This window comes from Scyliorhinus canicula, chromosome 3, assembly GCF_902713615.1.
Source record: "Scyliorhinus canicula chromosome 3, sScyCan1.1, whole genome shotgun sequence".
Lineage (NCBI taxonomy): Eukaryota > Metazoa > Chordata > Chondrichthyes > Carcharhiniformes > Scyliorhinidae > Scyliorhinus > Scyliorhinus canicula.
Genome location: NC_052148.1, coordinates 117,640,751 through 117,653,056, shown reverse-complemented (window position 1 = coordinate 117,653,056; position 12,306 = coordinate 117,640,751). Strand labels below are relative to the sequence as shown.

At 43.7% G+C, this 12,306-nt stretch overlaps 1 protein-coding gene across 3 annotated transcripts in view; it reads right to left on the bottom strand.

The window, feature by feature from the left end:
• Positions 1-12,306, bottom strand: part of ppat (phosphoribosyl pyrophosphate amidotransferase) — a 95,619-nt gene that overhangs the window by 67,835 nt on the left and 15,478 nt on the right. For 2 of the 3 annotated variants that reach the window (XM_038791131.1, XM_038791133.1), the window contains 3 exons: positions 10,935-11,001; positions 4,438-4,644; positions 1,613-1,725 (listed from right to left, as the gene is read on the bottom strand). In XM_038791131.1, the coding sequence (XP_038647059.1) occupies positions 1,613-1,725; positions 4,438-4,644; positions 10,935-11,001 (387 nt within the window). The remainder of the gene's footprint in view (positions 1-1,612; positions 1,726-4,437; positions 4,645-10,934; positions 11,002-12,306) is intronic. The other variant, XM_038791132.1, reaches the window with a different exon arrangement.

Here is a 12,306-nt window from a genome sequence, read left to right as displayed (position 1 = left end):
GCCTACTCGTGACAGGTGCTATGTCTTTTCGTCCGACGTCACTTTCGTCCAACGACACTTCGTCCACGTCTTTTGGTCCAACGTCTTTTTGTCCGCCGTCTTTTGGTCCAACGTCACTTCGTCCAATTATCCAATTACAAATAGTTTAATTTAGTTTTTTCAATGTTACTGCCTCAGGATCCTCTCCACCTATTTCGCCTCTTGAGGTTGAGTTCTGCATTTGTGCTGCTTGATCTCCAGACATTATTAGATAAGCTGCAGGATATTCACCCATGTATGCTCCAGCGTGATGAGAGCCATTGTACCTGATGGAATATTTGATCATTCAGACCTGTAATGTCAGAACCCACTACCAACCAGAGGTTTTAATCACTCGACGAAAATCGAGTTTAAACCTGCTTCTTTCAGAACTGCACTCATTGTCTAAATCCAATTAGACTCCCTGTCTGTCGGAATTGTAGAATATCAATCATCTTGTCCTCGTCCCCATTATTCTCGCTCGGGTACAGTTCTGGAAATCTAACTTTTAGGGAATTTCGGGAATTTACAATTTACATCAATTTTAAGTAATTTCGGAATTTTAAGTAATTAGTAAACTTTTTAGATTTTTTAACTGCATTTTTAGATTTTTTAACTTTTTAAACTGCATTTTTCAACTTGCATTTTACTTGCATTTTATCAATTACTTGATTTTAGCAAGTAAATTCACTTGCTGTATTGTACTTGCATTTTATCAATTAAATGGTTTTAACGGAGTTAATTTGTAATTGGATATTGGACGAAGTGACGTTGGACCAAAAGACGGGCGGACAAAAAGACGTTGGACCAAAAGACGTGGACGAAGTGTCGTTGGACGAAGTGACGTCGGACGAAAAGACGCGACACGCTCGTGACAATAAGCAATTTCATTTAATTTCGTTCATGTCCCGATGGGTGCTGATTTGTAACAACCACAGGTTTGTCCCCTCAGGGTAGGAGCCGATGTTTCAGGGTGGGGTATAGAATATTTCTGCACCTGTTTGTGGGGGTAAGTTCACGGAATTGGAGGAGCTTGAGAAAGTGTACTTTCTACCGAAGTCGGGGAACACTTCAGCAGTCAAGGGCATTCAGACTTGATCTTCGGGTAAGCCTTCTCCAAGGCGGCCTTCAGGACGTGCGACAACTCAGGATCGCCGAAGCAGAAACTTATAGCCAAGTTCCACACAAATGAGTACGGCCTCAACGGGGACCTCGGATTCATGTCACGTTACATTCATCCCCCATCATCTGGCCTGGGCTTGCGAAATCCTAGCAACTGTCCTGGCTGGAGACAATTAACACCTCTTTAACCTGTGATTATCCCTCTCTCCAGTTGCTCCATCTGGACCTGTGGACTTCATTACTGCAAAGATTTGCATTCAAAGTATCGTCTTGCATCATTGACTTTGTCTATATAAATGTTTCTGGCACCTCTTCATTCACCTGAGGAAGGAGCAGTTCTCCGAAAGCTAGTGATTCGAAACAAACCTGTTGGACTTTCACCTGGTGTTGTAAGACTTCTTACTCAAATGAGCCTGTTATACTTAGAACTGCTGTACCAAAGTGGAGCTGAAAGTTTCAGGAGCTTCCTTACCTGGCCACCCAATCAGGTTTATCAGCTTCCTCCTTTGGTGGGGTCACAGCCAGAAGCTGTATGATAAGTTCACTGTCAGAACTGGTTGACAAGCCAACGCCGTGTCGTAGTATCTATGTAAACAGGAAAAGTTATATTTCTCTAACTTGAAAAGTACATTGTTGTCACACTGCAATTCACTGTACAAATTGAATTCATCATTTTGTGTCAAGCTTCAAAATTATTACAGGTTAAATGACAAAATGCAAATGAGTATTTGACATAGGGGAAAACAGTAGCTGTCTCCAACTAGCACTTTCATCAAAAGATCATGGGTTGGTTCCAAGTAAAGGCAACAACTGGTAGGTTGGAACAGGTAGTGCTTAGATCAAGCTCTCTCCATTTAGGATCTTTTGATGTCTTTTTGTGCTCAGGAAGAGGAGTAACTGGCTACGATCTTGCTTGGCAACAGAGTATTAATTTAGATGTACAGTGGATTTATGACCAACACATCAAGATTTGATTAACATGTTTAACTGAACTAACCTCAATTATCCAACCCATGTCCTGTTAGGATGCACTGTTCACCGAGGATTAATCAACTCTTCAAAGCACAAACATTTCTGTAATTAACTCATTGAGCATAACACTAGTGGGAATGACATACTGTGACTTCCGGTGGCGGCCATTGGGCAAGTGGTCGCACGCAGGGCAGCTCCTGCTTGAAGGCATAGGAAAGAGCACTTTTTACCCGATATTGGGTGTAATTTCAACGAAAAGGTGTATTTGAAGGTCAAAGGAGTAGTTTTCCCCAGGGAGTACCAAATCTGGCAGAAGACGGTAAGAGACCTGGCCAAAGTGTTGGAGGAAACCTGTCGCACAGCAGCCAGTGTAAGGGTGGCGGAGGGGGAAGAGCTGGTGAAAGGTGCAAAGTCCCATATGGAGCAGTTGATGACTTTTATTAAAAAGGAGGAATTCTGCCAGTAGAGGAAGGCGATGCACGAGGATCACTCGAAAAACTGAAGAGCTCGATGGAAGTGGAGAAGTGCTAGGAGCTGCAGAGGTCGCAGAATGAGAGATCGAACGAGTGATCTCGGACCACAGCGATTGGGTGGTGGCATTGGAGGCGGAGCTCTTAGCTAAACATGGAGTGCAAAGGTGGAGAAGCAGAACACCTCGATAAGGCAGAATCGGCAAATAGTGGGCCTGCCTGAAGGAGTGGAAGGTGTGAGTACACGAAGAACATCTCAAAGATGCTGGCGGGGCTGGTGGCGGAGGGGGTGCTAGACAAGGCCCCTTAAGTGGACAGTGTGCACAGCACCACGAGGCAGAAGCCTAGAGCTGGGGAACCACCACGGGTGTTGATCATGAGACTGCACAGATTCGTGGAGAAAGAGAACGCTCTTGCATTGGACCAGGAGAAGCGCACCTGTGAATGGGAGGGGAACAAGTTCCGAATATATCATTGGTCCTTGTTGAACCCTGCCCGCCTTTCGCCAACTCTGCTCCAATGTGGTGCTGTACCGGCGATGTGGCGGGGTGAGAGATGACATGGTCAGGGGCAGATTTAACAGGGCTGAAGTTAGTGGGGAAGATGATGGACGGTAGAGGAGAATGGAGGTGTAAGCTTCTGGTCAGGTTGGTAACGTGGAACGTCCGGGGACCTAATGGACCAGTTGATAGATCAGGGGCGTTTGTGCACCTCTGGAGCTTGAAAAGCAGATGTGGTCTTTCTGCAGGTGACACACCTCCGTGTGAAGGACCAAGTTCGGTCAAGGAACGGGTGGGTCGGGCAGGTTTTCCACTCGGGGTTTACAAATTTTGAAAATGGGATTGGCAAGTGTGAAGGAAGTGAGGGATTCGGAGTTGGATATATGTGATTGTGAGTGGGGTATTGGAAGGGACACTGGCTGGTGTTGGTAAACGTGTATGCACCAAATTCAGACGATGTGGGTTTTATGAAGGGGGTTACTGGCAATGATCCCCGCCTTGGCCATGCACCAGTTGATTATGGGAGAAGATTTTAACTGTGGCCTAGAGCAGAGGGTGGATAGGTTGAGCCCCAGGTCGATGGGTAGGGTACAAATGGCAAAGGAACTGGGTGGGTTTATGGAAAGGATGAGTATGGTGGATCCATGGTGCTTTCAGAACCCAGGGGGAAGGGATTATTGTTTTTTTTCCCCACACGTTTATAAGGTGTATTTGAGGATCAATTGGAGACACACACAAACGGGACCTTCTCGTACAGAAGGATGAGCCTTTAAGGTTGTACACAGGATACATATGACTTGGGCAAAAATGAGTGGATTCTTCTAGGGAGTGGAAGATGAGTGAGAGGTGTGGGCGGGGTCCACAAATCACAAGCACGTTGTTGTGAAAATTGGAGATTCTGGGCGGACTGTTCACAGTCCTAGCAAGGCTAGTGGGGAAGAAGGTGGACCCGTCCCTTTGGTGGCGGTATTTTGCATTTCGGAAAAGCCGGGGTTCATTAACAGGACGCAGGCCAAAGTCGTGGCCTTTGTCTTGGATTGCCCGACGTGGAATTTTACTGGAGTGGAGGTTGACATCGCCATAGGGGGTAGCGACCTGGTTAGGTGACCTATACAACCTCCAGCAGTTGGAGAAGATAAAGTATGAGCTAAGGGGCTCAGCAGAGGGGTTGAGAAAAGGGGAGGGATGTTCATGACAGTGTTGAGGAGTGTTTGCCGCAGGGTTGGGGGGAAATGAAAAAGGAGAAAAAGTACAAACTATATGGACAATTGTTGGGAAGTATATTTCCCAGGGTGTTTGTGCTGTAACCTTTTTTGATACAAGTTTGTAATAAAATAGGGAATGCCATACGGTACCTTCATTTTTAATTTTTTTGCATTAACTAATTCTCCATTGTGAGCTACAGCAATCTTTCCATGAAGAGTTTCCACTATAAACGGCTGACAATTCTGCAATTCAGAAATACCCGATGTGGAATATCGAGTGTGTCCTATTCCCAGGTTTCCATTGCGAAGCTTTTGTATTTGTTCTTCACGGAAAGTACTATTTATGAGGCCCATTCCCTATATATTAAAAAAAATATATAATTTTACATTAAAAATATATAATGATGATCTCCATAACCTGCAAGTTAAAAAATTAATGTCATAGTTTGGAGGGAAAATAATTCATTGCTTTTAATTAAAATAATGTAATTACACCATATCTTGTTACATTTTAAATGCATTTACTACAAAGTTCTAGTGCTACTCTCAGAAGTATTACTCCAGAATTTAAAAATACCAAGTCAACCGTCTGAGACATGCTTCATTTGGACTGTATAAACAAGCAATAAATGATATTTTTTACAAACTTCACTGAGTTCTGACCACCTCCATTGGATGTTTTGGGGGAAAGCAACAAGGATTAAATTGTACAATGCAGAATTTAGGTCTTGCCCAACATGACATTTTGATGATTTCAGGACACTAAGTCATGTAGGGTCGGAATCTCCTCCAATTAGACTTTTATTCAATATAAAATCCCAAAAGCTTCATTGACATAATACTGCAAACAGGCCCAACTTCAACTGTACTGAAATTTTCAAAATATTGATAATGAAACTAAGATATCTCAAAGACAAAACAGTGGCCAGCAGAAATGTGAAATCATTAGAGCGGATGGCCCCAGACAACAGCCACTATACAACGAAGCATCAACAACAGCCAAGGAGAAATGGACTTTAATCTCATACTTGAGAACGAGAGACATTACACCCGAATGGGGTCCATTGTTTCGGCCGTGGAAACAACATCATGATAAATGGTTTGTCGGGACGAAGACAAGAGCCATGCTAAAAAAAAAGTTTTAAAAGGTGCTGACCATCCAAACAGGATGTCTCCAGAACGTGCTTTGATATATTTGATAAAGTTTGGTCATAAAAAAGGGCAGCACTTGCACTGCAGTCACAAAGGAGAATCAGGAACAGTCACATTGATTCATATACTACAGTTCCTACTGGAAGGGCCAACTGTGTGGGGAGTTGCAAGTATCATCCAGATCGGAGGGATATTGGTGCTGATTGAGGTTTGTGAGGTTTTGGGCAAAGATGGGAGTTTTGCTTGTTTTTTTTTTTGAGGAGAATTTTATTAACATGTCATTGGTGTTGTGTGGCAGATTGCACTAGTTTAAATCTTTTGGATAAAAAAGTGTTTTTTTTCCTGTTAATAAAAATGTGTGGTTATAAATGCCTAAAGTCAAGAACTGACAGCAAGAATAAATAGGAGGGCACCTCTTAGTCATCAAGAGTGTGCTATGCCTCTTAGTTTGGCTTAGCCAAAAGAGGCATAGCACAAAGTTTGTATTAAAATATCCTTATCTTGTCTTTTGAAATTACAGCCTCAGGATTTAAAATATTTGCTTAGATCCAATATCAGGCTCCAAAAGAATTGTTGCACAAGTTTTTGACCTGAAGGACCTCTGAGCTGCAACATTATGATGAAAGATAAGATCATAAAAAATTAGCAACAGGATTTAGCAATTCACCCCTCGAGCCTGCTCCACAATTCAGTAGGATCATGGCTGATCTCACTCCACTTTCCTCCATAACCCTTAAACCCATTCCTAATTAAAAATCTGTCCGTCTCCTTAAATTTACTCAGTATCCCAGCATCCACCGCATCCTGGGGTAGTGAATTCCAGATCCATGACCCTTATCTCAATTACAGCTGCTACCACTTATCTTATAACTGTGACCTCTCCTAGATTGCCCCACAAGAGGAAACATCTGCTCCATGTCTACTTGTCAATATCTTTTATCATCTTACCTCAATTAACCTCCTCGCATTCTTCTAAACTCGGGAGAGTATAGGCCTAAACTGCTCAATCACCCTTTAGAAGACAAAGCCCACCTCTCTGCAATCTCAGGAACCTGCTCTGAAGCCTCCAATGCAACTACATCCCTCCTCAAATAAGGGGACCCTGTACATCAAGGGCAGTCTCACCAATGCTTTGTACAGTTGAGGAGACACTTTCCTACTTTTATGCTACATTCCTTTAGCCTTAAATGGCATTTCCTTTCTTATTAACTGCTGTACTTGTGATTCATCACAAGGACAGCCAGATCCCTCTGCACTGAGGCTTCTCTCCACTTATCTGCCTTTTTATTTCTGACTAAAATGGATACCCTCACACTCGTTAAACTCCATCTGCCAAATTTTGACCCACTCACTTAACCTATCCATTCCTCAGTGTTATCAGCAGATTTGACTGTAGTACCTTCTATCCCTGCATCCATTGCTGGGACTAGAGGACCAAATCCTGCAGCACACCACAGTTACATCTTGCCAACTAGAAAAAGACCCATTTATCCCAACCTTCTGCGTTCTGCCAGTCCTCTATACAAGCTACTAAGTTACCACTAACCCAATGTGATCTTACCTTGTGCATTAACCTTTTGTGCAACACTTTCTGAAATCAACAATAATCAAAACTATAAAGTTCCAACAAAATTAAAATACAAATCTTCAGTATTTGCAAAATAAAAAGGATAAATTAATTGAATTTAATTTGAAGCAAACTTTCCCCATCTATAATTCAGATTAGACAATGGTGAGATGCATGTTCAGTTAAAAACATTAATTTGTTTTATTAGCAGGCTCTTAACAATATTACTGTAAATAGTTATGATGCTTCTTCAGTATATGAAAAGTTACAACACAAAACAATTCGGGAAACAAATTTCCCAACACATAACTTTATAGTTTGTACAAACATTTCCCCTTTTTCACCCACCCTATGTGAACACCTCTTCAATCAATCATGAACATTCCCCACCTTGCCTCGAAAGCCTCCGCTGAACCACATAACTCATATTTAATCTTTTCCAGCCGAAGAAAGTCACAAGTCACCCAGCCAGGCCGCTAGCCCAGTAGCATTGCTGACTGCCATTCCAATAAGATCCGTCGCTGGGCGTTGACAGGCGAAGGCCACAACATCGGCCATTCTCCCCTCCAACTCAGGTTTCTCAGATTTCCAAAATATCGCCACCAAAGGGTCGGGCTCCTCCACCTCCCCCACTATCCTCGCTAGCGCCGCGAACACTCCCGCCCAGAATCTCTCCAACTTTCGCAGCCCCAGAACATATGTGCGTGGTTCGCTTGCCCCAGTCCACACTTTTCACACACGTCTGCAACACCTGAAAGAACCCACTCATTCTTGCTAGTCATATGTACCCTAAATACGATCTTGAACTCTATTAGGCTCATTCTTGCACACAAGGTCGCATTTACCCTTCGTATCGTCTCACTCCATACTCTCCAGTTTTATCTCTCTCTTCCCCACCCCCCCCCCCCCCCCCCCCAAAACACAGCCACCTCTCAGCCTTCTCCCCCCACCTTACTTCCATTCACCAGCATTGCCTGCCAGCGTGGCAACTCCTGCCCAAAGGCTTCTCCCACTGACCCCCCACCCCTCCCCTCTGCTCTGTGAAGGCCGCTCCTAGCTGATCTCCCCCTGCCCCACCAAAACAAAGACTCATCTCGACCCACAGGTCACCCTCCCAAAGAACCCAAAGGTCACCCTCCCAAAGAACAAACGGCAACAAAAAAAAACCCCAGGAAGGAGAATAGGGGCAGCAGTCCCTTTACAAATCTTTCTCCCCTGCCTCCCTTTGTCAATCAAACAGTTAAAAAGAGAAAAAAACTCTCCACATCGGAGGAAAAGAAACCCCCCACTCCCTCCATAATTCCAACTACTTCACAGAGTGCTCCTTGATAAAGCCGTTGGCCACCACTGGAGTCTCAAAATAGTATTCCTGGCCTTGATACGTCACCCAAAGCTTCGCCGGGTAGAGCACCCCAAACCTTAACTGCCATCGATATAGTACAGCCTTTGGTTTGTTGAACCCGGCACGCCGTTTTGCCAGCTCAGCTCTAATGTCTTGGTATATTGAGACCGTGTTCCCCTCCCATTCATAGTTGCGCCTCTCCCTGGCTTACTGGAGAATCTTCTCTTTCTCCACGAACATATGAAGCCTCACGATCAATGCCCGCAGTGGCTCTCCCACTCTAGGCCTGCCTCAGAAACCTGTGCACTCGGTCCACTTCAGTGGCCTTATCCAACATCCCCTCCACCACTTGCCCCGCCAGCACTCTTGAAATGTACCTCTCATGGCACTCAGAATCTGCCTTGGCGATCCTCCTGCTCTTCCTCTTTTGCTCTCAAAGTCTTACAAAAGGTCTCGAGTCCCACCTCTGCCTCCACCCAAATCGCTGTGGTCTGACATCACCCTCAATCTCTTGGACCCCTCCACCTCCAAACATTTCTCCACCCTCTCCATCAAGCCCTTCCAGGGACACCTTAGTCCCTTCAAACTCCTGCATCTCCTTCCTCTGCTAGTGGAACTCTTCCTTGATGAAAGTCATCAACTGTTGCATCTGGGGCTTTCCAACATACACTGGCCCTTCCCTCTCTGCCATCCTTTCACTGGCTGCTGCACCACAGGTCTCTTCCAACTCCTTGGCTAGGTCTTTCACCTTCTTTTGCCGGGTTTGGCAACCAGCAGATATCCCTCAGGGGAGCTTCTCCTCCGAACGTCAGCTGCACTTTTCTGTAGAGCGGCACCAAACGTCGGTTAAAAAGAGCTCTTTTCTATGCCTTCAAGCAGGAGCTGCCCTGTACGCGACCATTCACATCATGGCTGCCACCGGACATCCTCTTCAGCATTTTTTAAAGAATAGTTGAGCAATAACTTTGGTTCATATATATTTTCAACAACAATTTGGATTTATAAGATAGTTTATCATTAAAAGAACGCCACAGCTCTTCACAGAAGTGGAATCTACAATGCTTGCTACTGAACCAAAGGTGATATTAGCTGCAGTTTTCTCAATCATTTGCCCTTACAAATAACTAGGTTAGCACTGGGTGCTGCATTTAAAAGAGCAAAACATGAGAAAAACATTGACAGCATTAACATGAAATTAATTTGGATTGGATTTGTTTATTGTCACGTGTACCGAGGTACAGTGAAAAGTATTTTTGCGAGCAGCTCAACAGATCATTAAGTACATGGGAAGAAAAGGGAATAAAAGAAAATACATAAAATGGGAACACAAGGTATACAATGTAACTACATTGTAACTAATTTGTTTGTTATTTCCAGTGCACCCCTCTGTTCAAAATAGAATTTAGAATTTAGAAAAGTACAGCACAGAACAGGCCCTTCGGCCCTCAATGTTGTGCCGAGCCATGATCACCCTACTCAAACCCACGTATCCACCCTATACCCGTAACCCAACAACCCCCCCCTTAACCTTACTTTTATTAGGACACTACGGGCAATTTATCACGGCCAATCCACCTAACCCGCACATCTTTGGACTGTGGGAGGAAACCGGAGCACCCGGAGGAAACCCACGCACACAGGGGGAGGACGTGCAGACTCCACACAGACAGTGACCCAGCCGGAAATCGAACCTGGGACCCTGGAGCTGTGAAGCATTTATGCTAACCACCATGCTACCCTGCTGCCCATAAGTGTCACTAAACTTTGACAATAGCATAAATTTTAGTTTCAATCATTCATGGACTGTGTATGTCACTGGCTAGGCCAGCATTTATTGCCCATCCCCAATTGTTCGAGATAGTGGTGGTTAGCTGTTTTCTCGAACCGCTGTAGTCCATGCATTTGCTGCCCTCATCTTTCTACGTGGTAGAGATGGCGGGTTTGGAAGCTGTTGACGAAGGAGCCTTGGGTAGTTGCTCCAATGCATCATACTGATGCCACTGCTTGTCAGGCAGTGTTGGAAGTAAACGTCTATGCTTGAGGATGGGGCGCCAATCAAGTGGGCTGCTTTGTCCTGAATGGTGTCAAGATTCTTGAATGTTGTTGATTCAGCTTGTAGTTTGAATGAAGTAATTTATATATGCAAAGTTTTTGCATAATTTAAATCTTTAATTAAGCAATTTCTAATCAAGAGTTGACTATGCTTTTTGTGCCAATTCACATTGGTGCATAAACGCATGCTTTCCTGACAACGGGAAGAGCTTTATTTTTCAATCAGTTGCACTGATCACATATCCCGTTTCAAATGAGCACAAAATTTACAAAACCTAGAAAAAAAAACTTACATTAGCTGCAAAGTACAATCTTATCTGAAATTGGCTATCAAATTACGCCAAAGTCTTTCATCTGGGAAATTCAAATTTAAGCAAATGTTGCAAGGCTACTGGAAGGTAGTAACTCACGTTTCCTGAAAACAAAAGATGCTGTACAATCAGACACTGCACAAAATAATACTGAACCCAATGGAGTTCAATAAAGTTCTTCCTACGACATTAGTAACACTTCATTGCAAAATAAAAAGCATACCTTGTGTGTCATATATAATGGTGGGGAATTTCCATTACTTGTCACAATTCCAGCACTTTCCTGACCTCTGTAAAAACATATTTTCACAAGTTTCAAAAATAGTTACTGATAATTGTCCATTGTTTTCTTAATGGAAAACAACTACCCCTCAGCTGCTCCAAGGCATGTGCAGTAGAGAAGCATCTTTTCTCGTTATGCCATTTTAGTAGCCTGTAATGCGATGGGTGGCACGGTGGCAAGCACTGCTGCCTCACAGTACCAGGGACCCAGGTTCAATTCCTGCCTCGTGTGGAGCTTGCACTTCCTCCTAGTGTCTGCGTGGGTTTCCTCCGGATGCTCCGGTTTCCTCCCACAGTCCAAAGATGTGCAGGTTAGGTGGATTGGCCATGATAAATTTCCCCGAGTGTTCAAAAGGTTAGGTGGGGTCACTTGGTTATGGGGATAGGGTGGAGCAGTGGGCTTAAGTAGGGTGCTCTTTCCAGGTGCCAGTGCAGACGTGATGGGCCGAAAGGCCTCCTTCTGCATTGTAAATTCTATGATAGCTTTAATAATACACAGGGATGATATTTATATGGAGAGGTTATGATCTTGTTTCACAGAGATAAAGATATTACTCAAGTGGTATTAATGGTATTCCATTGATCTCAGCTATTGGAGTACAGTGAAGGACTTCTTCCATATCTATTTAAAATAGCAGGGCAAAAATCCACATTAAATACAAGTTTCTGAATACCTGCAAGTTTGAAATTTAAAAAAAAACACAAGGTTTGGTGGAACAAGGACAGAATCCATTTGGTTAGAATTGAGAAGCAAAAACAAAAGGTAAGATCGTGTTACAGGCATCCGAATAGTGAGACATAGAGCAACAATAGAGAGTGAAGATGGCGTGATTTTAATTACCCAAATACTGATTGAATCATGTTAGAGCAAAGCAAAAAGTACAGGAAGGAGTATCTGAAATGGGTTCAAAAGAATTTCCTTGATCAGTATGTTCTCAGCTCAACTACAGTAGAAAGGAAGCATTGCTTGATCTGGCTTTGGGAAATGAGCTGGGTGAAGGAGGCCAAGTGTTTTGGCTTTGGAAGGAGTGCAACTGGTTTACAAAAATGATACCTGAACAACAGGGATAAAGTTAAGAGGAGAGATTACACAAATTAGGCCCGTTAGAATTTAGTTTTAAAAATAAATAAATTTAGAGTCCCAATTATTCCCCCCCCCACCCCACCAAGTGAAACCCACACAGACAGTGGAAGAATGTGCAAATTCCACACAGAGTGACCCAGTGCCAGGATTCAAACCCAGGTCCTCAGCGCCATAGTCCCAGTGCTAACCACTGTGCCACCCTCGAATTTGGACAGTTAAGGAGTGATCT